This window comes from Pistacia vera, unplaced genomic scaffold (genome assembly GCF_008641045.1).
Source record: "Pistacia vera cultivar Batoury unplaced genomic scaffold, PisVer_v2 Contig286, whole genome shotgun sequence".
In the NCBI taxonomy this organism is placed as follows: domain Eukaryota; kingdom Viridiplantae; phylum Streptophyta; class Magnoliopsida; order Sapindales; family Anacardiaceae; genus Pistacia; species Pistacia vera.
The window spans coordinates 315,335-339,692 of NW_022196097.1; the positions used below are offsets into that span (position 1 = coordinate 315,335).

General features: G+C 34.5%; 2 protein-coding genes across 4 annotated transcripts; one reads left to right on the plus strand and one right to left on the minus strand.

Moving 5' to 3' along the window:
• The first annotated feature begins 897 nt into the window (after nucleotides 1–897).
• LOC116134342 (UTP--glucose-1-phosphate uridylyltransferase 1) lies at nucleotides 898–11,234 on the plus strand. 2 transcript variants are annotated; one of them, XM_031420025.1, is made up of 22 exons: nucleotides 898–1,100; nucleotides 1,195–1,242; nucleotides 1,353–1,444; nucleotides 4,859–4,864; nucleotides 5,242–5,326; nucleotides 6,649–6,709; nucleotides 6,804–6,881; nucleotides 6,971–7,021; nucleotides 7,115–7,188; nucleotides 7,407–7,479; nucleotides 7,578–7,635; nucleotides 7,763–7,809; nucleotides 7,887–7,952; nucleotides 8,494–8,526; nucleotides 9,644–9,696; nucleotides 9,761–9,836; nucleotides 9,952–10,008; nucleotides 10,095–10,178; nucleotides 10,326–10,424; nucleotides 10,589–10,693; nucleotides 10,839–10,910; nucleotides 11,022–11,234. In XM_031420025.1, the coding sequence occupies exons 1-22, from the start codon at nucleotides 1,036–1,038 to the stop codon at nucleotides 11,046–11,048; spliced, it is 1,410 nt and encodes a 469-aa protein (XP_031275885.1). In that variant the 5' UTR covers nucleotides 898–1,035; the 3' UTR covers nucleotides 11,049–11,234. The 2 variants fall into 2 exon arrangements, with proteins under 2 accessions (XP_031275885.1, XP_031275884.1); XM_031420024.1 differs by lacking the exons at nucleotides 898–1,100; nucleotides 1,195–1,242; nucleotides 1,353–1,444; nucleotides 4,859–4,864 and adding exons at nucleotides 4,598–4,821; nucleotides 4,916–4,963; nucleotides 5,074–5,165 and having other exon boundaries at nucleotides 5,236–5,326.
• Nucleotides 11,235–15,039: 3,805 nt separating this feature from the next.
• Nucleotides 15,040–21,285, minus strand: LOC116134343 (cold-responsive protein kinase 1-like). Of its 2 annotated transcripts, none has more exons than XM_031420026.1 (8): nucleotides 20,809–21,285; nucleotides 17,990–18,387; nucleotides 17,723–17,842; nucleotides 17,509–17,636; nucleotides 17,132–17,345; nucleotides 16,612–16,843; nucleotides 16,383–16,527; nucleotides 15,040–15,557 (listed from the first exon to the last, which is right to left on the minus strand). In XM_031420026.1, the coding sequence occupies exons 1-8, from the start codon at nucleotides 21,168–21,170 to the stop codon at nucleotides 15,240–15,242; spliced, it is 1,917 nt and encodes a 638-aa protein (XP_031275886.1). In that variant the 5' UTR covers nucleotides 21,171–21,285; the 3' UTR covers nucleotides 15,040–15,239. The 2 variants fall into 2 exon arrangements, with proteins under 2 accessions (XP_031275886.1, XP_031275887.1); XM_031420027.1 differs by having other exon boundaries at nucleotides 15,428–15,514.
• Between the last annotated feature and the right edge of the window lie 3,073 nt (nucleotides 21,286–24,358).

Below are 24,358 nucleotides of genomic sequence, written 5' to 3' on the forward strand. Positions count from 1 at the left end.
ATGACAAAAGATAATTAGGTGACTTTAAATTTAAAATAAACATCTACCCAATCATCTTTTGTGACATAAGTTTATGAGAGAACCCAATTTCACAACCTTTTCTCACAACTTCCGACGTGACAATTTGTAATTGGATATCGTCTGCTTGCTATGAGTCTCACTGTTTAATTAGGAGCTGTTACGTTGAAAATTATGAGAAAAGGTTGTGAGATTGAGTTGTGGACTTAGCATTACTTAAAAAAAAAAGAATATTGTCTCAACCCCAAAATTCCGATTTGTTTCCGTCCACTGGGTTTATTTTTACTGTTGTGTTCTTTATTAAAAAAAAAAAATCTTTCATCAAATATGTTGCAATACAATCCGTTAACGAAGAATCATAATATAAGCACAAGTGAAATATACTTTGGTCTCTTCTTAACTTTATATTATATGAAAGAATTTTTGCTTAGTTTGATTCCAATTACTCTCAGCAATACCAAGACGTCAATTTTTTTTTAATTAAAATTAGAATTATAAAATTCTGCCCATTACTATTCAAGATAATTTAAAGTAAAATCACTTTTTTCCTTTTTCTTTTATTTTTTCAAAGTTCATAATTCTTTTTCTTTATTTCATTTTTAATGTGAAGGTGTCGGATAACTAATGAAATAGAAGCCAAACCAAAAAAGAGATTCAAAGAAGAAGTTGGGCAAAAGGTGAGACGTGAGTGAGCCAAGTGTTAATCGTCAATAGAAAAGTGGTGAGGTGTCACCTTTGCGTAAAATAGGCGCTACTAGTGTTCTCCGCTCGCAGGATCGCATCCCATGAATTGAAGCGTCATATGCGGCTGTATATTCTGTTTCGTTTGACACTAACACTGACCTGACTATTTCTTCATTTTAAAATTTTTTGCAAATCGTAATTCACCACACCGCCCGTTGGTTATCATTATATATCTATCTATATATATTAATACGCATACTACTCTCCGTGCTCTCACTTTCATTTCAAAAACTTCCAGATTCCTCTTCTTTTGTCTCTTTACCTTTCTCTTCAATGGCCACTGACACCGATAAGCTCACACAACTCAAATCTTCCGTTGCTGGCCTCAGCCAAATCAGGTAATCTTTTATTCTTCTTATTGATTTTGATCATCAGATCTATGTTTCATTCTTTGTTTGATTAATTCTATATTTTTTCTGTTTCCTTCTGCAGTGAGAATGAGAAGAATGGATTCATCAATCTCGTTGCCCGCTATCTCAGGTAAATTTAGCTCTGATTTCGTTTGTTTTTGTGAGTAGATGTTCGAGATTTTGATTTTTGAATTGGATTGAGTGATGGTGATTGTTTGTGTGTTGATTGATTGATTGAAGTGGCGAGGCTCAACACGTGGAGTGGAGCAAGATCCAAACGCCCACTGATGAGGTGGTGGTTCCTTATGACACCTTGGCACCTGCTCCTGAAGGTATTGAAGTTTGGATTTGCATTTGGTTGGACAATTGTTTTAGTTCTAAATTTTACGTGAACTGATGCAGTTCCAGCGGAAACCAAAAAGCTCTTAGATAAGCTTGTTGTGTTGAAGCTCAATGGAGGCTTGGGGACAACAATGGGCTGCACTGGTCCAAAGTACGCATTCTTTCACTAGATTGTGGTTTTCTATTTATTTTATTTTATTTTATTTTAATAATTTATCGTTCTTGTTGCGACTGAGACTGTAATCACTCTTTTGTTTGACTTTCTCGTAGTAAGATGTGGATTCTTTTGCATTAACATTGAAGTGAATGGGAACGGATCAGATGTTGGGTTTGTATAATATAGAAGGGATGTTTATCAAATTAGATTAAAATATGATCTGACATTAGACATAGAGATCATGTGCAGTGCACGTCTGATGTCCCTAGAATCATTTATCACTTTCATCTTAGGTACTCTATGTGTAAATATTGAATCCTGTATTTATAGTATTTATAATGGTACATAACAGTATGTGGATTCCATGAATCCCTCTCTTGCTAAAGATTGTAGGATTTGGAAGGTAACCTGATTTGCACCTTGGATTTGCGGGTTCAGGGATTTCTGGTTGCCAAAAATTAAAAAATAAATAAAAGAAACTTACGATTGGGTATTATTTATATAACATAGAAAACTTTCATGATCTTGTAGAGTGAATGATTTATGTTGATATTAATTTAAGACTCTTATCATCAACACTCATATTAATCAACAAATATATTATATAATCTGATAAAGAGATCCCACATACCCCTGAGTCACTTCTAGGACCTATTCATAGATTGGATTACGCCTTGTAGAAGTAGACCCAACTTAACGATTACATATGATAGGTGGCTTTTTGTCTATGCTTGTCTGTAATTTTGTGGCTATCACAGCTTTAAACTTAGTAATTTAGTTTTGTGTTCCCATGTCATTCGATTTGGATGTACCAGACAATGCAATTGAATCTGTAATATGGTGTGATTCTGTTTTTGTGTTCACTGTGATGTACGAAATGTTCTTTTTAGTGTCAGAGGTAAAAATGCATTTCAGGTTTTACTTTGTCCTCTAGTTCATGTACTTGTATAAATTTTCTTTAAAGATGGCGTAGAGACATAAGCATAACATCTCCAATCAAAGTTTAAATTCTCTATAATTGGTTTTCTCCATTTCAGTTCTCTTATAATTAGTGTGATGGGGATTGAAGACTGGTATTATTTATTTTGCTCCCATTTTACCATTTGTGTGCTACATTCTCAATTCATACCTGGCAAAATTGTGGCTACTGTTTAAGGTCTTGTAATTTTTTCTTTTTTATTCTCACCAATAGAAATGCAAATATTATTATCTCTGATGAGTTTGTTGATTCATTCCCATAGTCTGTCCATTATCTATTGTCTTTCTAAGACTTCTTTTCAGTTGTCAGTTTTTGATAAAAAATTGTTTTGCACAGGTCTGTTATTGAAGTTCGTAATGGTTTGACTTTTCTTGACTTGATTGTTATCCAGATTGAGGTTATACTTTGTTCCTTACTGTTCTAAGTCTTTCTCTTTTTCTCTCTCTATTTTTAACATGATGGCATGTAACCTAATTTTTCAAATATTATAGCATCTCAACTCCAAGTATGGGTGCAATGTTCCGTTGCTTCTTATGAACTCATTCAACACTCATGATGACACAGCAAAGGTATTGGAACTTTCTCCCCTTCACTTCACTTCCCTCCCTACCCCCTTTAACTAGATCCTGTAGACTTACAAGTTCTTTACCATTTTCAGATTGTAGAAAAATACTCCAAATCAAACGTCCAGATTCATACTTTTAATCAGGTTTGCGATGCTATTATCAAATTAGCTGCAGTAGACTTTTGAGAACTTGTAACAATAAAATTTAGTTTTTAACCTTTCTTTTAACTTATGCAGAGCCAGTATCCTCGTTTGGTGGCTGATGATTTTGTGCCATTTCCATGCAAAGGGAAGACCGATAAGGATGGATGGTAAGGTTATATCAGTTTTGTTGGGTTTTAGGTTTATGCCTTTTTAAGCTCTGGTAGTTATCATCTTTTGTAATTATTTATTGTTTAAACATCTTGATCGTTAGAATATTTTTCAAAATTTTGGAAGGAGATATTCCAATAGAACAGCTTGCTTTGTGATGTCTTTCTTTATTGGTATGTATTCCTGTCTGCTTACAATCATCATTTGCTCATGGAAGGTATCCTCCTGGTCATGGTGATGTTTTCCCATCCTTGAAGAACAGTGGCAAGCTTGATACTTTATTGTCACAGGTTGGTATTACTTGTGCAGTTTCTGATAACTTGATTAACTTCTTCTCCAAGATACTCACACAGTTTTTTTTTTTTTTTTTCTATCTCTGGTTATTTTCTATGACAGGGTAAGGAGTATGTGTTTGTTGCCAACTCAGATAACTTGGGTGCTGTTGTTGACTTGAGTATCCTCATTTGGTTCTAATCGATCTCAGCCTGTTGGCTTCCGCTGTTATATGTATTTACATTTTGTATGAAATAGATGCATGAACAAGTTTTTCCCGCATTTATTATCCTTGACCTGCTTCAAAAAAAATCTTTCATCAAATATGTTGCAATACAATCCGTTAACGAAGAATCATAATATAAGCACAAGTGAAATATACTTTGGTCTCTTCTTAACTTTATATTATATGAAAGAATTTTTGCTTAGTTTGATTCCAATTACTCTCAGCAATACCAAGACGTCAATTTTTTTTTAATTAAAATTAGAATTATAAAATTCTGCCCATTACTATTCAGGATAATTTAAAGTAAAATCACTTTTTTCCTTTTTCTTTTATTTTTTCAAAGTTCATAATTCTTTTTCTTTATTTCATTTTTAATGTGAAGGTGTCGGATAACTAATGAAATAGAAGCCAAACCCAAAAAGAGATTCAAAGAAGAAGTTGGGCAAAAGGTGAGAGGTGAGTGAGCCAAGTGTTAATCGTCAATAGAAAAGTGGTGAGGTGTCACCTCTGCGTAAAATAGGCGCTACTAGTTTTCTCCGCTCGCAGGATCGCATCCCATGAATTGAAGCGTCATATTCGGCTGTATATTCTGTTTCGTTTGACACTAAACACTGACCTGACTATTTCTTCATTTTAAAATTTTTTGCAAATCGTAATTCACCACACCACCCGTTGGTAATCATTATATATCTATCTATATATATTAATACGCATACTACTCTCCGTGCTCTCACTTTCATTTCAAAAACTTCCAGATTCCTCTTCTTTTGTCTCTTTACCTTTCTCTTCAATGGCCACTGACACCGATAAGCTCACACAACTCAAATCTTCCGTTGCTGGCCTCAGCCAAATCAGGTACTCTTTTATTCTTCTTAATGATTTTGATCATCAGATCTGTGTTTCATTCTTTGTTTGATTAATTCTATATTTTTTCTGTTTCCTTCTGCAGTGAGAATGAGAAGAATGGATTCATCAATCTCGTTGCCCGCTATCTCAGGTAAATTTAGCTCTGATTTCGTTTGTTTTTGTGAGTAGATGTTCGAGATTTTGATTTTTGAATTGGATTGAGTGATGGTGATTGTTTGTGTGTTGATTGATTGATTGAAGTGGCGAGGCTCAACACGTGGAGTGGAGCAAGATCCAAACGCCCACTGATGAGGTGGTGGTTCCTTATGACACCTTGGCACCTGCTCCTGAAGGTATTGAAGTTTGGATTTGCATTTGGTTGGACAGTTGTTTTAGTTCTAAATTTTACGTGAACTGATGCAGTTCCAGCGGAAACCAAAAAGCTCTTAGATAAGCTTGTTGTGTTGAAGCTCAATGGAGGTTTGGGGACAACAATGGGCTGCACTGGTCCAAAGTACGCATTCTTTCACTAGATTGTGGTTTTCTATTTATTTTATTTTATTTTATTTTAATAATTTATCGTTCTTGTTGCGACTGAGACTGTAATCACTCTTTTTGTTTGACTTCTCGAAGTAAGATGTGGATTCTTTTGCATTAACATTGAAGTGAATGGGAACGGATCAGATGTTGGGTTTGTATAATATAGAAGGGATGTTTATCAAATTAGATTAAAATATGATCTGACATTAGACATAGAGATCATGTGCAGTGCACGTCTGATGTCCCTAGAATCATTTTATCACTTTCATCTTAGTTACTCTATGTGTAAATATTGAATCCTGTATTTATAGTATTTAAAATGGTACATAACAGTATGTGGATACCATGAATCCCTCTCTTGCTAAAGATTGTAGGATTTGGAAGGTAACCTGATTTGCACCTTGGATTTGCGGGTTCAGGGATTTCTGGTTGCCAAAAATTAAAAAATAAATAAAAGAAACTTACGATTGGGTATTATTTATATAACATAGAAAACTTTCATGATCTTGTAGAGTGAATGATTTATGTTGATATTAATTTAAGACTCTTATCATCAACACTCATGTTAATCTACAAATATATTATATAATCTGATAAAGAGATCCCACATACCCCTGAGTCACTTCTAGGACCTATTCATAGATTGGATTACCCCTTGTAGAAGTGGACCCAACTTCACGATTACATATGATAGGTGGCTTTTTGTCTATGCTTGTCTGTAATTTTGTGGCTATCACAGCTTTAAACTTAGTAATTTAGTTTTGTGTTCCCATGTCATTCGATTTGGATGTACCAGACAATGCAATTGAATCTGTAATATGGTGTGATTCTGTTTTTGTGTTCACTGTGATGTACGAAATGTTCTTTTTAGTGTCAGAGGTAAAAATGCATTTCAGGTTTTACTTTGTCCTCTAGTTCATGTACTTGTATAAATTTTCTTTAAAGATGGCGTAGAGACATAAGCATAACATCTCCAATCAAAGTTTAAATTCTCTATAATTGGTTTTCTCCATTTCAGTTCTCTTATAATTAGTGTGATGGGGATAGAAGACTGGTATTATTTATTTTGCTCACATTTTACCATTTGTGTGCTACATTCTCAATTCATACCTGGCAAAATTGTGGCTACTGTTTAAGGTCTCGTAATTTTTTCTTTTTTATTCTCACCAATAGAAATGCAAATATTATAATCTCTGATGAGTTTGTTGATTCATTCCCATAGTCTGCCCATTATCTATCGTCTTTCTAAGACTTCTTTTCAGTTGTCAGTTTTTGATAAAAAATTGTTTTGCACAGGTCTGTTATTGAAGTTCGTAATGGTTTGACTTTTCTTGACTTGATTGTTATCCAGATTGAGGTTATACTTTGTTCCTTACTATTCTAAGTCTTTCTCTTTTTCTCTCTCTTTTTTTAGCATGATGGCATGTAACCTAATTTTTCAAATATTATAGCATCTCAACTCCAAGTATGGGTGCAATGTTCCGTTGCTTCTTATGAACTCATTCAACACTCATGATGACACAGCAAAGGTATTGGAACTTTCACCTCTTCACTTCACTTCCCTCCCTAACCCCTTTAACTAGATCCTGTAGACTTATAAGTTCTTGACCACTTTCAGATTGTAGAAAAATACTCCAAATCAAACGTCCAGATTCATACTTTTAATCAGGTTTGCGATGCTATTATCAAATTAGCTGCAGTAGACTTTTGAGAACTTGTAACAATAAAATTTAGTTTTTAACCTTTCTTTTAACTTATGCAGAGCCAGTATCCTCGTTTGGTGGCTGATGATTTTGTGCCATTTCCATGCAAAGGGAAGACCGATAAGGATGGATGGTAAGGTTATATCAGTTTTGTTGGGTTTTAGGTTTATGCCTTTTTAAGCTCTGGTAGTTATCATCTTTTGTAATTATTTATTGTTTAAACATCTTGATCGTTAGAATATTTTTCAAAATTTTGGAAGGAGATATTCCAATAGAACAGCTTGCTTTGTGATGTCTTTCTTTATTGGTATGTATTCCTGTCTGCTTACAATCATCATTTGCTCATGGAAGGTATCCTCCTGGTCATGGTGATGTTTTCCCATCCTTGAAGAACAGTGGCAAGCTTGATACTTTATTGTCACAGGTTGGTATTACTTGTGCAGTTTCTGATAACTTGATTAACTTCTTCTCCAAGATACTCACACGGTTTTTTTTCTTATCTCTGGTTATTTTCTATGACAGGGTAAGGAGTATGTGTTTGTTGCCAACTCAGATAACTTGGGTGCTGTTGTTGACTTGAGTATCCTATTTGGTTCTAATCAATGTCAGCCTGTTGGCTTCCGCTGTTATATGTATTTACATTTTGTATGAAATAGATGCATGAACAAGTTTTTCCCGCATTTATTAACCTTGACCTGCTGCTATAGAAATCTTAAATCATTTGGTCCAAAACAAGAATGAGTACTGTATGGAGGTAAGAGAAGAATATAGTGATCAATTTTTTCTTCTCTGGCTTCAAAATTTTCAATAAACTTTCCCATGATTATGCAGGTGACACCCAAAACCTTAGCTGATGTGAAGGGTGGTACTCTCATTTCTTATGAAGGAAAAGTTCAGGTATATAAATCTTGTTTTCTTGTTTAACTTTGATGTTTTATTAAATCTTTCATCTTTGTTCTGTAATGTAATGAGCAAAGAATATGCCAACATGCAATGAGGAGAAGCTAAAGGAATGGAGTTGTATAAGATTTAGAAGAAAAATGAAGAGAGGGAGGAAGTAATAGCTAAAAAAATACAAAAACCTAATAAACTAATGGTACAACACCAACATTAAACTTTAAAGATGACAATTAGTTCATAGTACATAGAGCAAAGGATGGCAATTAGCAATTATCATTTTGTGAATATTACTTTTTGCAGAAGTTCATCCATGAAATGACAAATTTTATCTGATTCTTCTTCACCATCTTTTTATTGTTTTTTGGTGGAGTGGGGACTGGGGTGAGCATTTTTGGCTCCTGCTTTATCTGAATAAAAAGAAAAATACAAATTGGGCAGATATAATCTTTCTTTTCTTTCATTTTATTTTTTGCTAATTTTGGTGATTGCTACTCTAATAACTTCTCTCTCTTTTTCCTCCCCGTTGAACATGATGCAGCTCCTGGAAATCGCTCAGGTCCCTGATCAACATGTAAGCTATTCTCTATTCTTTAATATTTTTACTTGTGTAATTACTCTTTGTTGCTTGTTTGGATATTTCAATTTTATTATAGAGAATAGTCTTCATTAATAATGGACTTCTCAGTTGCTATAATCAATTGCTACCATTAGTTGTTGAAGGCCACAAATAGCCACCATGGTAGATGTTTGTTGGTGAATTAAATATTTGTACTTGCTAGTAGATCTGACTGTGGAAACTACATTTGATGTGAAAGTTTATTGACTAGAATTTTACTGAACAGCTAGCAGGGTTTCAGTGATATTCTTACTTGTGATGCTCTAGCAAAATAGTCTGGTTGCTGCTGAAAAAGTTACCATCTGTAATTAGTTTTGGTGCTTTTGGTGTCCCCCCAAGTTTAGTGGTGGTCTTCTTTTTCTCGATTTGATAATTGGTATTTTTTTCAACTACTTGAGTGGTATTTCATTTTATGAAAAGCATTATAATTAAGCATAAGGGATGACACTGAAATTCCATTTTGAGGGTGCTGGAACCTGATTTCGAAGTTGAAATTCAGGCTGATATCTTTATCTTGTACAAGGGGTGTCCATGTATCATCTGAAGCAGACAAACACTACAATGCCTGATAATTGATATTTGTAAAGATTCTTGATTATTTATTTAATAAATTTTTTTCTGTTATTATATTTTAGTGAGAGAAATGGCATGAAGCAAGATGTTTTATAGTGCTCCAGCAGTCACTGGGAAGTTATTTATACTGAATTAACCAAAAAAAGTTTCTTTATCTCTGCAGTCAAGCCTATTCTAAATTGCATCCAATGCTCGTCATTTTCACTTCTGCCTCAGTCATGTTACCCTTCTCGTTGCTAATATGAAGTTATATATGAACTTGTTTTCAGATGATTTGAGTGACATGCTAGTAATTCAGTCTTGCCAAATTTTTTATATTTCATAATGGTGTCATCTTTCTGCTCTTTCATCCTTCAGATAATATGAGGTGCTGTATGAGTGCCTTGCATTTCCTGAACAAGACGAATCACTTTTTTTTTACTGCAATACTTTATTATTCTTGGTGGGATTTCCTTTGGAAAATTAATGGCTGACTTGTTCCATTCCCTCTTATTTGTAGGTCAATGAATTCAAGTCAATAGAGAAGTTCAAAATTTTCAATACAAACAACTTGTAAGTCTTGATTACTTGAACAATATAAACATTAATCAATTGAGACTAATAAAGTGTTTCATAGGTGGGCGAACTTAAATGCGATCAAAAGACTTGTGGAAGCAGATGCACTCAAAATGGAGATTATTCCAAATCCAAAGGTACATTCTTTTTTCTTACAAAAATTATCCTTATTTTTTTGGGGTTCTTGGCCAAAATATATGATTTAAGTTTTGTATTGAGGTGCCAGTTGTGATAAAAATGAACTTGTTTCAGGAAGTTGATGGAGTCAAAGTTCTTCAGCTAGAAACTGCAGCTGGTGCAGCAATTCGGGTATTCACTGTACTTAAGTCATTATTATGATTCTCTAAATGTTGAAATTTTTTGTTTTAACTGAGTATTTTTTTTCTGTAAACCAGTTCTTTGATCATGCCATTGGTATTAATGTGCCTCGCTCTCGATTCCTTCCAGTAAAGGCAACTTCTGATCTGCTGCTTGTTCAGGTTATGTTGCTGTCTATTATGTATTTATTTTTTTGTTTGACTATTGTTCAAAAGCTTACATCTTTGCTGTTGTTAATCATACATATACTTTTTATTTGGCTATTGTTCAAAAGCTTCTCTGACATGCATATCTATTTTCTTTTCCAGTCTGATCTTTACACCTTGGCTGATGGCTTTATTACCCGGAATCCAGCTAGAAAAAACCCTGCAAATCCGTCTATTGAACTGGGCCCTGAATTTAAGAAGGTGAAGATCTGTTTTAGTCATGCTGTTCTTTTAGATGTGTCCCAGGTGTGGCCAAGGAGTGCTAGCCTTGGCTTCATCTTTGAAGAGTTTCCAGACAATATATTTTTTAATTAAATTGTGTTTTGTCCTTGTTAATAATTAAAAAATTCTGATTTGATTGACAGGTCGCTAACTTCTTGAGCCGATTCAAGTCAATTCCTAGTATCATCGAACTTGATAGCCTTAAAGTGACGGGTGATGTATGGTTTGGTGCTAATATAACTCTCAAGGTACTAAAAGAACTCATGACACTAACCAATAGTAGTTTCTTAAGGTCTTCTCCACGGCAGCCTGATAGCTTTACAATTGGTTGAAAATATATTATATCTGGTTGATGTTGGGACTGAATGTTGGTGCTATTTTTATATTTTGAAGGGCAAAGTGACTATTGAGGCCAAACCTGGAGTGAAGCTGGAAATTCCTGACGGGGCTGTACTTGAAAACAAGGTTTGCTATTAGCATTCTGATCTAAAATTAGCTCAAACAAGTAGTCACCGTTTTAGTTTTTGCGTTTACTGGATTTCATTGCTCACTGTAATATATGTATTTTATGTACAGGAAATCAATGGTCCTGAGGATCTCTAAGCAGGTTGTGACAAATTTTAACGTGGAGTTTCTTCATCTTTGATGTTGAAGAAGATTGAGTCTCGTTTGCGTGTTCTATTGTCTATGTTGGATTTGAGTTACAAAATTATTTGATGAATATTTGATTCAATCAAATACCGATCGTCGAGTGGTTTGGTTTTGCACTTAATTAATATTTCTTCACTATAACGTTTCATAAAATTTCCGTGTAGATTGTAGCTTACTTTTCAAAAAAAGGGATGGTCTATCTACAAATTTAATATTTAATTTTCAAAGTATTTAAATTAATGTTTAGAAAATTTCAAATATATAAAAATGTTTATAAATTTTCAAATTTAATAAATTAGTATTATTGTATTGTAAATATATACTAATATCACAATATTTAAGACTTTTAGTTAGTATTTGAAAAAAAAATAAATTCAAATACTTCAATTAATATTAAAGAAATAAATATTTAAATGCATACGAAAAAATTTAATTAACGTTTGAATTTTTATTCAAATATTTTAAAAGTTTCAAATTTCGTTCAAATATTTAAATTAGTGATTAAAATCATTATTTAAATATCTAAATTAATAAAAGTTTTTCAAATATTTAAGTTAATGTAAAAAGAAATTAAACCTATATTAATATTTTAAAATATTCACATATTATATGAACAATTAAAAATTTTCAAACTTTCAATATCAAGGGACTTGGTATATATATTTTAAAAGTTTAAATTTCTTTTTTTGACAAATATATATATAATATATATATATATATATATATATATATATATATATATATATATAATATATATATATATATACACACACGAATATTACAATTTTAAAGTAAATATCTCAAATTTTTATTTTATGTAAAATAATATTATTGATGAAATGTTATAGGTTATATTGACGCATTACTTGAATGTGAAGTTGGGATGATTACACATATTATTCGGAGTACAAAGTTAAGATGTTTATTTAGTAAGTCTTCAAAAAGTTTTTAAAGCTCTTTAACAGGTTTCAAATTATAATAGTATTTCAATGAAATAAAATAACAAAATGAAAGAGAAATTAATGTATAATACATAAATAAATATTAAAAAACTAAAAATATATTATATTTTAAAAGGTGAAATCTAAAAAATAGTAAGAGAATTAATTTTTTAGGGGGTTCAATGTGAAAAGGTAAAGAACATGAAGGATTTAATAATAAAAAAATTCAAATTTCATGGGGCTTGTGCCCCTTAAGTTTGTATGTTGGACCGGCTTACATACAAATCATAATACATAAATCTTTGAAGTGCTCTTAAATTTAACTTTTCATGCATAGATCAATGAGGACATGATGATTTATCTTCATAATCTTTTGATCATCCTCAAACATTCATATCGATTAATTGTTCATTTTTTGTTTTATTTGGATATGTAGAACTATATCCACTTGTTTTGGTCACTGATTGAAATTGATACCGTGCAAATAGTGACAATGTGATTTCATGGTGATTTAGTACTGTGAAGGCTCAAGTCATAGTGGGGACAGGGAGTCCCCTGGAGGGTTGGGGCCGGCATCCCCAGCCCCAATTGTCTTGGCCCAAATAAAGCTTAATTTCTCCTCTTCAACTTGGGTTGGCTTTATTTACAATGCAATTGATTTGAATTGAATACTTTTCTCCATGCTTCCAAATTTATCCACCTAAAACAAAAAGGGAGAACGATATGCACCCACCCAAGGTTTGTTGTAAAGATAAATTGGTATTCAAATAGTTTAAAAAAGACAAACAAGTAATTTCTGTCATTCTCAGTTAAGGATTTTTGTTTGTTAAAGATTATACTTCTAAAAAAGACTGAAATACCCTTAAAAGGTTGCCACATCAATTACTAAATGTTTTTTTTCTTCTTCTCCATCATTCTGATTTTCTCTTTCTTTCTTATTTTTTTCTTCGCTTTTTTTTCCCTTCTTCTCTGGCATTCTGAAATCTTCATTAATCGATGAAATTTCATCACAAAATCCATTCAAACGCCGACAAACAAAACCCTAACCTGGACCACCAAAACCATAGAGTCCGGCACACCGCTATGCCGGTGATTTCATTGACAGTGGTTTTATGTCTTTTGATTGGGTGGATTTGGTTGGTCTTTTTGTTTTGTCTTAGGGGTTTCTTGGTGGAATTTCGAGTGTTTGGGGTGGGTGCTGATTTTGTTTCTTATGTATGGTTAGATGTATGTTGGTGTGTCTGGTTTGGCTTGTTTTGGTGGGCGGGTGTGGTGGGGTATGGGCACTTGGGCATTTCTGCATGTATGTTCTGGTTTATAATGATTGCAGAATTTGTGATTTTGTTGGATTGATGGTGGGCTGGAGTATGCCATTGTTGTGGGGGGTTGGAGTGCTTTGGGGAATTGGAAGCTGGAGCTGATGTGTGTGGGACCTTATGTTGCTGATTGTTGTTTTTCTGTTTTGGTTGTGGTTCCTGGATGCTTTAGCTGCTGGTTTTTGCTGCTGTTCATTGTTTTAAAACCCAACCCGGCCCAGCCCGGTCTGTTGAACCGATTGAACTGGGACCCGGAAGTTTCAACGGTTTAGGTTTATACTTTTCCTATTCATCCAAAACCCTAGGATTTGGGTGGATGATCGGCGAGCAATTGACCGTCGGAACCTTAAGGCTTTTGAAGATAAAGCGCCAGTGAATGTAATGGTGGTGACATCGTTGATTTCCGGTGAGTAAATTGATCGAAAATCGAACAAATCTGGAAGCGGCAACGATGGGATTTCGCCAGCGATTAGAGAGGCTAACGGGGGTGGGGTGAGGTGAGTTTTGGTCTGGAGGAGGAGGGGAGTGATTCCTGGGTGATGGGGAGGGTTGTCGTCGCCGGCGTGGATGAGATCTGGCCTAGAATACCCACGTCGGCGTCGGTGAGATCTGGCCAAAATCGAACCTATTTCGGCTAGATCTTGGGTAGATTTTAGTGAAAATAGGCTCAAGGGACGATTGGGTTGCATCTGGGGTGTCGGCGCCACCAATCGATCGCTGGTCGATTTGCATTTTGGGTGTGTTTGAAAAAGTTCAAACATATACGGACTTACATGTAATTTTTAGGGGTGTATTTGCTGAATTTTAAAAAATTTTATCAATCAGTCAACCCGGGACTCAGAAACTTTGTCGGGTTACACCTCGGGTTGGGTTTTAAAACATTGCTACTGTTAGGCTAAATTTTCCTTTCTTTCTGCTGTTGATTTCCCGCTCCTGGTGCTTTGCTAAAACTGGTTGTTTGGGCTGGGATATTTTTGTTTGGTTTTGCTGTTTGGTCATAGTTTCTGGAAGCTTTAGTCGCTGGTTTTTTGCTGCTACTAGGCTGCATCCTTTTTGTTTTCTGCTGATAATTTTCTGCTCAAAGTGCTGTACGAAAGTTGGTTGCTTCGCTGGTTTTTTTTCAAGTTTTTGTAAAGGCACCCTTGCCTCTTTTTTGGTTCAGGTTTGGGATGTGTTGTTTAGGATTGTATTCAATTCAGTAGCATAGCAAGTTTTAGTTGAAGAAACTTAACAACATTCTTAGACATATCTTATCACAATAAGAGAAACTTAGCTAGTTTTTGTTTCGTTTAGTTTATCAAGCTCCACCTCCTTCACAGACAAAGAACAAAGTCATAACAAAAGAAAAGCTAAAAAGGCTTTTCGTTTACAAGGAAAAACTCTTTTTTTTTTTTCTCAATAACACGTGTCAAAACCTTAATAAATCTTTTAAAAGAAGCTTTGCTCCATACCCAGACAAAGATAATTAAAATTTAAAACTCTGTGGTTCTGCTAAAATTACTATGTTAGCTTTTAGCTGACTGAACTCACTAACAGATAATAACGGAAAGTACATATTTATCGTTTTCAAACTATTTGGATACCAAATTATCTTTAAGACAAACCTTGGGTGGGTTTATGTTGTTAGGCCAAACAAAAATAAACATTAATTAAATAAAATAACTAACAAAATATATTTAAGGGTAATAAATATGATATAAAATATGCCCGACAATTATTTTTGACCTGGATACATATTAATATATTATAAGATTAATATAAAAGCAATAAGTAAACTGCATTATCAACTTTGACTTTACATGAAAATTAATCTACATTTATTCTCATAGCACATATTTGTATCCCCAAAATAGCATACTTTTTATTTTTGAATTAGAATGAAGTTATTAACGACCAGAGACATCTGTAATGGAGGCTGTAGCGTTAGATACGGAAGAAGTAGTGGACGTTGAGCTCTCTCCACGAACCCTTGTTTCGGGGTCAATAAAAATAGGCCTCGTTATTATTGGTTTATTCTCTAAGGAACCCTTGCTTCTGAGCAAAACAACCACTTCTGACATTGTTGGCCTTGAAGCAGCAGATGCCTGAGTGCACATTAAAGCGATTTCCACTACTTTTTTAGCTTCTTCTTGAGTGTATTTATTTGGGTCTAAACTTTCATCTATCAACTCCAAGTGTAAGTCATTCTCGTATAGTTTCCATGCCTATACATTGAAGCGTGATAAGCAAATCGTATTTTAAATAACGGAGGAAGAAAGAAGAAAGAAGAAAAGGGGAACGACATTTTTACCCTTAATCTATCGCTAAAGGACAAAGTTCCCCCCTTAGTTTCGGAAACACCTAATATTACCCCCGTTTTTTTTTAATTCAGATGTTAAAACTTAACAATGAAAGGGTACTCTTGTCAATTCATTATGTTAGATTAGGTTTTTTGTCTCCATAATTGCCCTATGGTGGTTAAATTGTACCCATGAATCCAAAAACTAATGGTAATAAGCAGGGGTGATCGGCTCTAAGTACCCTCTATTTTTTTAAGAAATCAAATTTGAACCAGTCGATTCCTAATATTTGGAATCAAAATCAGAACCAAAATCGACGGGTTCCGGTTCCTATAAACCTAGAACTGGAACCTATAACATAGGTTCCGATTTCAGATACCCGGGTTAATATTAATTACCCCCTCATTTTAAAAAATGACAAATACACTCCCAAAATTATAATACATCCCTAATAGTTTACAAAAATTATAATTCAATCCCAATTCCTACCTGGGTACCCGAACCTCGATTCCAGTTCTAATTTCGGTTCTTGGTTCTAGATTGCAAGAACCGGAACTGAACCCGGGAATTCTTAGTTCCAATTTTCCAGAACTAGAACCAAACCCTAATGGGGCCAGTTCTGATTCCTCCGATTCTACCCTTTACCCGTGCTTACCCTAGACTAATAAGTGTTTCCCAAACCAAAGGGGCGAAGTTATCCTTTCACAATAGAAAAGAGTCAATGTGTCATTCAGCCTTAAAATGAATTACCCGTTTGAGTAGGTAATCGTCAGTATCTTTGAGTTCAGTACTCTTCTTGCCACTAATGATTTCAAGGACAACAACACCATAGCTGTAAGTATCAACCTTTTCTGATAATTGTCCATGAATTGCATACTCAGGTGCTGTGTATCCCCTGTGTAGTTCATTTTAAAACTATCAATTAATCAAATATAAAATTTCAAACTAATTTTGGATTAAATAAACAAAGTGAACTTACAATGTCCCTGCAAATTTGGTGCTTAGATGGCTTTGATTGTCAGGTAAAAGCCTAGCCAATCCAAAGTCAGCGATCTTTGGCTGGAAATCATCATCCAAAAGAATATTGCTGGGTTTAATATCTCGATGAATTATGCAGACATGGAAATCTTCATGCAAATAGGCAAGCCCTCTTGCTGTGTTCAGGATTATGTCATATCGTTGTTTCCAGTTCAGAGTCCCTCGTCTTTCACCTGTTTTTTTTTAATACCAAATTAAGTATTGCAGATAGTTAATTAATTATTATTATTGTTGCATCAAGGAGAACACAATCTGTAAGAGATAAATCATAATATCTTAAAACTGGGTGGGGGTGTTAACAAAAACATAATATTTTTGAGCCAGAGGTGCTTTATTTTATTGGTAATAATTGTGGCATAATATATGTAAATATATATTTAATATTCAAAATTGAGATCTCTATGAACCAAGAGAAGAATTGAAAGACAGCTTGAATAATTCAGAGAAAGATAATCGCTTACCAAATAAGAATTTATCAAGGCTGCTATTGGCCATGAACTCATAAACAAGAAGAAGTTCTGGGCCCTTGCTGCAACAACCAAGAAGGCGGACCAGATTCCGGTGATGAACATTGCTTATAAGCTTAACTTCATTTTCAAAATCAGATATTATCCTGCGAGACAACCCTATTGATAGTTTCTTCACTGCAACTACTTTTCCATTATTCAGAGCGCCCTGCAGTGCAATCACATTCAAATTTCAGAAATATTCGTAAAGCAGACATTACCATCCAGATTTAACTCAATAGTGTAGCAAAAATCTCATTGTAAGATTAAATGCTAAATGCATTTATCTTGATTTTTCAAGATTATTTATTATATCATTCATCTTATTTCACCTTGTAAATTTCACCAAAGCCTCCCTCTCCAAGTTTATTTTCTTCACTAAATTTTCTTGTCGCAGAAACCAAATCTTTATATCTGTAATTGATGGGACCTTGCAACTCAGTCACGTCTAGGATATTTCCTGTCACAAAAAAGAAAGCAAAGATGAAATTATTAAACTTGTTTCTTTATGCTGATGAAAATCGACGATACTTAATTTTGGTTTACCTTTTTGAGTTATCATCCTTTTTCTTGATAATATGAGCCACACAAACAATGCTGTAAGTAGTAGACTTATTCCTCCAGCAACTGTTCCTCCAATAATTGCTTTCTTCTTGCTTGAACCTCCTACGTGAATAAATAAGTACTTAACAATTTTCTTATTAGAGGATATTGTACATAAAATCATTTCTTGAAAACGAAAAGCAACAATATAGCATTCACGTACATTTCAAGTAAAAGTGTAGTAAATAATTAAAGAATTAGTAGGCTTACCAGTTTTCAAGAAGGGCGTAATATCAGTAGTCTGATTATCAGCAAAGAATGGAGATTCTGAATACCTAAGGAAACATCCCACATCAACAGCCCATCCAACCGTAGAAGTAAGACATCTATTAATGTTGCCATAAGCCACTTGCAAGCAGTCTCTGCACCCACTTTCACTAATGCTTTCAACACATTGAGCGATGGCATAAACTTCGTTTGATGATTCGCCAACCGCCCTCTTACTCGCAGCAAAGAACCCATTGATCTTTGGTGTGGCAACTTGAAGATCAGCTAATAGCCCACTCACTGCTGTTTGAAAAGCAGTAGCGTCTGATGCTGTTTGATTCCCACAAGATCCAAAACGACCTTCTTGAGTGCTTTGATCGAAAAAGTTGCTGCTCTCATACCTTAAACAACATTTAACATTTTACAAGAATAAGGACCGGAATTTTTTAATTTTGGAGTCAAGAAGATGACCTTGCCCATCAAACTAAGCACTTACCCTTTATTATATTGATTAACCAAAATATCGTTAAGAACTTGACCATCTTTAAAGTAGTGAAATGAACAAAATGCAAATGCTCATGCAAGAAAATTTAAAAAAGAAAAAAAGCATATTTACCTTAATAAATTATTTAATATATTAATTTTGTTTATAATTATTACTTTTATTTTACAAAGAAGTTACACTTGTGGAGGCCGAAGTGTGAAGTTAAAAATTGAGGGTGCTCAATTGGAGAAACTGAATTCATAGAGACAAGTTTTCTATATATATAATTTATGGTACCTGAGGTTGCCTCAAGTCTAGATGTAGCTCTGCCCCGGATGATCCAGAGGCAGAGCCAAAAAAATTATTTTAGGCGACAAAAAATTAATTTTGAATAAATGAAGGGGACAGAAAATATGAAGTTGCACATATGGGGACCACAGGTGAAGTTAAAAAATTGAGGAGGCCAAATGGAAAAATTGATTTTATAGTGACAAAATTGATAATTTTCTATATAAAATTGAAAAAAAAAAAAAATAATAAAGTGTGTGACCTCAAGAGATCATTGCCACCCCAAGCCTGAATGTAGCTCCACCCCGAGGTTGGTATATGGTTATGGAAATCTATTGGGTGAAAATTTCTGTCCAAACTCTAAGAAGGTGAGTGATAACAGCTCTTTTTCTTATAATAATTTTACTCCACCTTGACCCTCTATAGGGTAAGAAAACTATGATAAGTATTCCCAATAAATTATGAACTTGGAATTAGGGATGGGATTTGTCCTCGGATTTCCAAGGACCACGAAGCGGGGATTCCTCAAAATCAGTGGGGACGAGGACAAAAAAATTCCCCATCCTCAGGGACAGGAAGAGATGTCTCGCCAACCTGCCTCACCTCGCTTACTTAAACTTGAACCCAAATAGTGTAAGACGAATTAACCTGAATCTAACTAATAAATATCTCCAATTTTCCTTGAAATTTCAAACAAATCCTGACTCGAATCTCTCTTATCTCTTCTATAGTTCAACTTCTATCTCCAGCCAATCTCAAATTCTTGGACTTTGAAGTTAGCTGTTGTCGATTCCAGTTTTTGCCACCTTGTTTAGGCTAATCGATGAGTGTTTTCATTACTTTTCAAATTGCTTTTCGAATGTATATTATCTGTTTGGTTGGTGGAGAATGTGGGCTTAGGGTTTCTATTTTATTTTTTATTTTTTGGATTTGGGTGTTGTGTTTAATCCGAATCCGAATCCGAATCCGAATCTCTCTTCTCTTCTACAGTTTGACTTCTTTCTCTAGCTAATCTCAGATTCTCAGAACTCCAAAGTCGGCCGTCATTGATTCTAGTTCAAGGATTTTCTCCCCGTTGTGTAGGGAATGAAATGAGAAAAAATCTTTGTGCTTTGTCAGGGTAAAGCGGGAACTGGGGTCAACCCTTCCCTGCGAAGCAAGGACGAGGATTCCCCGTCATCCCTATAATAGGGACGAGGAATGGGAAACTTAGTCCCGCCCTACCCTGCCCTGGGCCGATCCCATTTGGAATGCTTTCATAAAATGACAAAAATCAACCACTAGTTTGGGAATTGGAACTAACCTGCGTTTAGTTTTTTTCATTGAAGTTAATTGATGAAAATGTTAAATGATATTTCAATAATTTAAGATGCTATTATTGATTTTAAATATATATGTAAACCCTAATTATTTTAGCACCTTTTTTTTTTTTTTTTTCTTTTTTTTCCTCTTTTTGTCGCTTTCTCTTTCCCCTTCTTTCTCTTCTTCATTTCTTTGTTAGATTTGGCGTCCAACGGGGGCTAGATTATGCAAAGTTATTCAAGATAAAGTAAAGCTATTTCAAAAACCCAAAGGGTTTATTGACTAATTGTAAAGAGAAAGGAAGGAGTACAGGCGATTGTATTCTTTCGAAACCCAAAGCAAGTAGATTGGTTTTAAATTCCTATTTATTTTAATGATGGGTCATAGGTATTTAGATCCTTTATTTTATTTATTTTATTTTTGTTAAGTTTAATGAAAAATGATTGCTAATTATTCCTTTTCGAACGCTAATAAACTTATATATCTTTTTCAATAATTATTTTATTATATATTTATTTAAAAAGCAAAGTTCAAGTTGAACTTTTGATTTTACAAAACAATATTTCAAAAATAATTTACAAAAGTTATAATCCATTCAGACAAATTTTATACTCTCCTCTTCTTAATTGTCTCATGCAGAAACGATGGCTTGTAATGAGATTGAGAATTATGTATTTCCAAAGAAACAATATCACAATAAAAGTATAAAACTATCTGAAGGCAAATTCAGAGAATCTAACATACATACCTGAGAGAGCATCCCAAATACACAACACGGGCGCCGTTGGCCGGAGAGAATTTGCGTATTAACGACTCAGCGGCTGTGAAGCAAGCAATACAATCAGCCGAGGATAGGTACTTCCTGCACTGCACCATAGAGTAGGCTGAGTCGGACCCTCTTGGCTGCTCCGCCGTTGCAAAATACTTCCCTGCGTTTAGCTCGTCTCTCAGTTGTGCAAAAGTTGCGTTCAAATTATTGTTGAAGTCCGATAAATTTGTGACGTTATACTGACTACCTCCCTGGTTTATGACAACAATTTCTGGGTCTGATTCACCCAGTGTCAATATTGCAAGAATTATCGCGAGGATGATTAACTTTTCTAAGTTCATCTTGCAGCTTTAGCAAATTAATTATTAACACATGAACTGTGGAGGACTTGATTATTAATTTCTATTGATGAATAGAATCAAGTGTGGACAGCGAACAGAAACATATAATAACGGAGAGGAAGATGTTTGAAAGATGAGACAAAACGCTAGGATTCATTTTAATATAGTACAGTCCACAATGCAATATGCATCCCTTTTCCCACCCAAGATTTTCCTTAATGACATTTTCTCACCCAAAAAGTTTCAAAATACCACTTTCCTACCCAAACATTATGTTATGTTAATAATTTCCATTAAATATAGTTATATTCATTGTGAAGACGAAAACACCCTTCTCTCTTCTTCTTCTCTTCTAGCCTTCATTGTGGCTAGAACCACGACCAACTCCACCCTATCCTCCTCCTTTTGCTCCACTACCACCTCCATCTAGTCTAATTGTTTTTAATCAATCAACTCACCATTCAATCAATTCCAATCAATAGTAAAAACAAACGCAACAACTCTCCAAAATCCGACGATGGGGGGTCACCAGTGTGCGCACAAGGGCAATCACACAGGCAGGCATGCGAGCATGGTGCACATAGACGTGGGTTGCTGGAAATTGGCTAGGGATTTTTGTCGAGTAGTTGGTAGGCGTGCGTAGAGCTTCAAAAATTCGACGATGTGGGGTTGCCGGTGGCCAGAAAAAATCAAATCCACACACATGAAACACTTCTACAACTTCCAATTTCAAGAATCAACCTGCAAAATGCCCTAATTTCATTAGACGAGAAAAGATCTCATTTCACGAAGAAACAAACCCTAGAGAGCAGGGCGGCGATCGACGAGTGAACAATGTCAGAGTTGTTGAGGGTTTTGAAGAGGGGGTGACGGTGAGAAGAATGGTGATGACAGGGGTGGTTTCCGATGAAGGAATCGACCAGAATCGACAAAAATCGTTCGGCCATAACAGTGGACTATAGTTGGCGATTAGTAGGACGAATAGGGAGGGGGAAAGATGGGTTTTGCTGAAGAGGTTTAGGGTTTAAGGAGCGTTTTGGTGGTGTCGAGGGAGTTGTTGATGCCAGAAAAGAGTTGATAAGGCTTGGGTTGGTTGTCGCGCGCAGTGGAGGATTTTGCAAAAAAAAGTTTGATTACAGCCAAATCTTGCCAGATTTGCTGGGGAATGGCTCAATGGATGAAAGGGGAGAAAATATCTATCTACTTGGTGAAGAAATCGATGAAAAATAGCACCCAAACGGCTAGCGGCAATGCCGACAAAGGTGAGGTTATGCGGAAGATGAAGAGATTGAGTTGATTTAGGTGGCAGGGGGGGTTTTGTAAAGTAGGTTAATTGACTATCCTGTCCTTACTCATAACATACTTTTTACCATTTGGCCCTTCTTCACAATGAAATCTATTAATGAAACTGTGCTTTGGGTGGTAAAATAGTATTTTGAAACTTTTTGGGTGAAAAAGTGTTATTAAGGCAAACCTTAGGTGGGAAAAAGTCGTTTACTTTTATTTATATTATTTGTTCTAGCAATAATACACTCACAAACCCTTCTCATTAACTTTCTCTCACAAACATGACGTGTTAGTTTGTAATTGGTCAGCTCACAATGAGTTCCGCCTAACCAATTATAAGCTAGCACGTCAACGTTTGTGAGAGAAAGTTATGAGAAATATTTATGAATCTATCTTTATTCTATTTGTTCAAGTACTTTCTTGTTCTGTTTTCTACTAATTATATTTACCAAGTCCACCAACTGAAAAAATTAATGGATTATATTTATATTTAAACGGTGTCACTTTCATCTCGTTTTCAGATATTCAACTTGTATTTTTGAATGACCAACTTGTATATGTATTCATGTAATTGCTTCTGGAATCAATAGTAATCTCTCGGTTCTTATCTGCAAGATGTGAATATAAACATTGACCATAACCGACGACTTGAGGAAGAAGACGATGCGCAATTACTTTTAGAATATAAATAAAATTAATAATAGAAACAATTATATGAACATCCCATGTGACATATGTTGAGTGACTCCCTTTAGTTTTAAAAATACGATAATAGTTCTTATTTCATCCATTAAACTTGACTAATAAATATCTTTAGTTTTTAAAATGGGCATTTTTTACTTTCATCTTTTTATAATACTCTTAATATTTTTTTCCCCCTTACCTCCACCACTCAACATCCGCTGAATCTGGCCTCGTGTAACTTCAACGAACGGAGCAAGGTCGAATCCAGAATTGAGCAAAGTCGCAGAGGCCTTCAAGGCCTCTAGCGATGCCGCAAGACAGCCAGAAGCCACGAGGCCAATGTATTTGTGGCAATGGTGTCACATATGTGAAGTTGATAGGTCTTAGGATTTGAGGGTTTGGGGTTAGAATAGTAAAAATTTCATTCTATTTGTTAATGGATTTCTATTAACGATTTTTAACGGAGTGAGAACTACAGTATAATTTTTTAAAACGTTGGAGGGCTAGAGCAATATATAAAATCCAAGGTGTTTTCTGTTATATCACTAATACAACATTAATATTGGAAAAATGCTTCGAATGTTGTAACCAAATCCTTATATTGGAATATTCATTGCATGTGTAATACCAATTCAACAGCAGAATGCAGAAAAATCCCATCCTAGAACTTAAGTCATCTTAATTGGGTATTATTTTGGATTGCGATTGCTTGTTTGGTTCAATATATGAAGTCAGCAGAATCAAATAATTTCAGAGGTGACTTAAGGCATTTGATTGGTATAAGATTCAAATATTAATGATAAATTTTATAGTTTTTCTTCATATTTGTTCATGCCAAAATAAGTTTTACCACATTTCTTAGTGGTAGACTCCACTGTTATTATTATAAATTTAATGTTTGTTAACAATAAGAAGTTTCTTATTTTAAATATTCAATATTATCGTTAAAACAATTGTAACTAGCACTCTAATTTGTAATACAGTATAATTAGACTGCATCAAGTAAGTCATTTGACATGCAAGCTTAGTAATAAATAAGGAATAATAAATAAATATAAGTGAAGGAGTAATGCTACTTTTACTCACTTCTCTTACTCACTTTTGTAAATATATAACATAGTACGAGAACCATAAGCATAATACATGTACCATATGTCATTTTACCAAAAGTGAGTAAAAGAAGTGAGAAATGTTAGCATTTTTCTAAGTGAAGACAC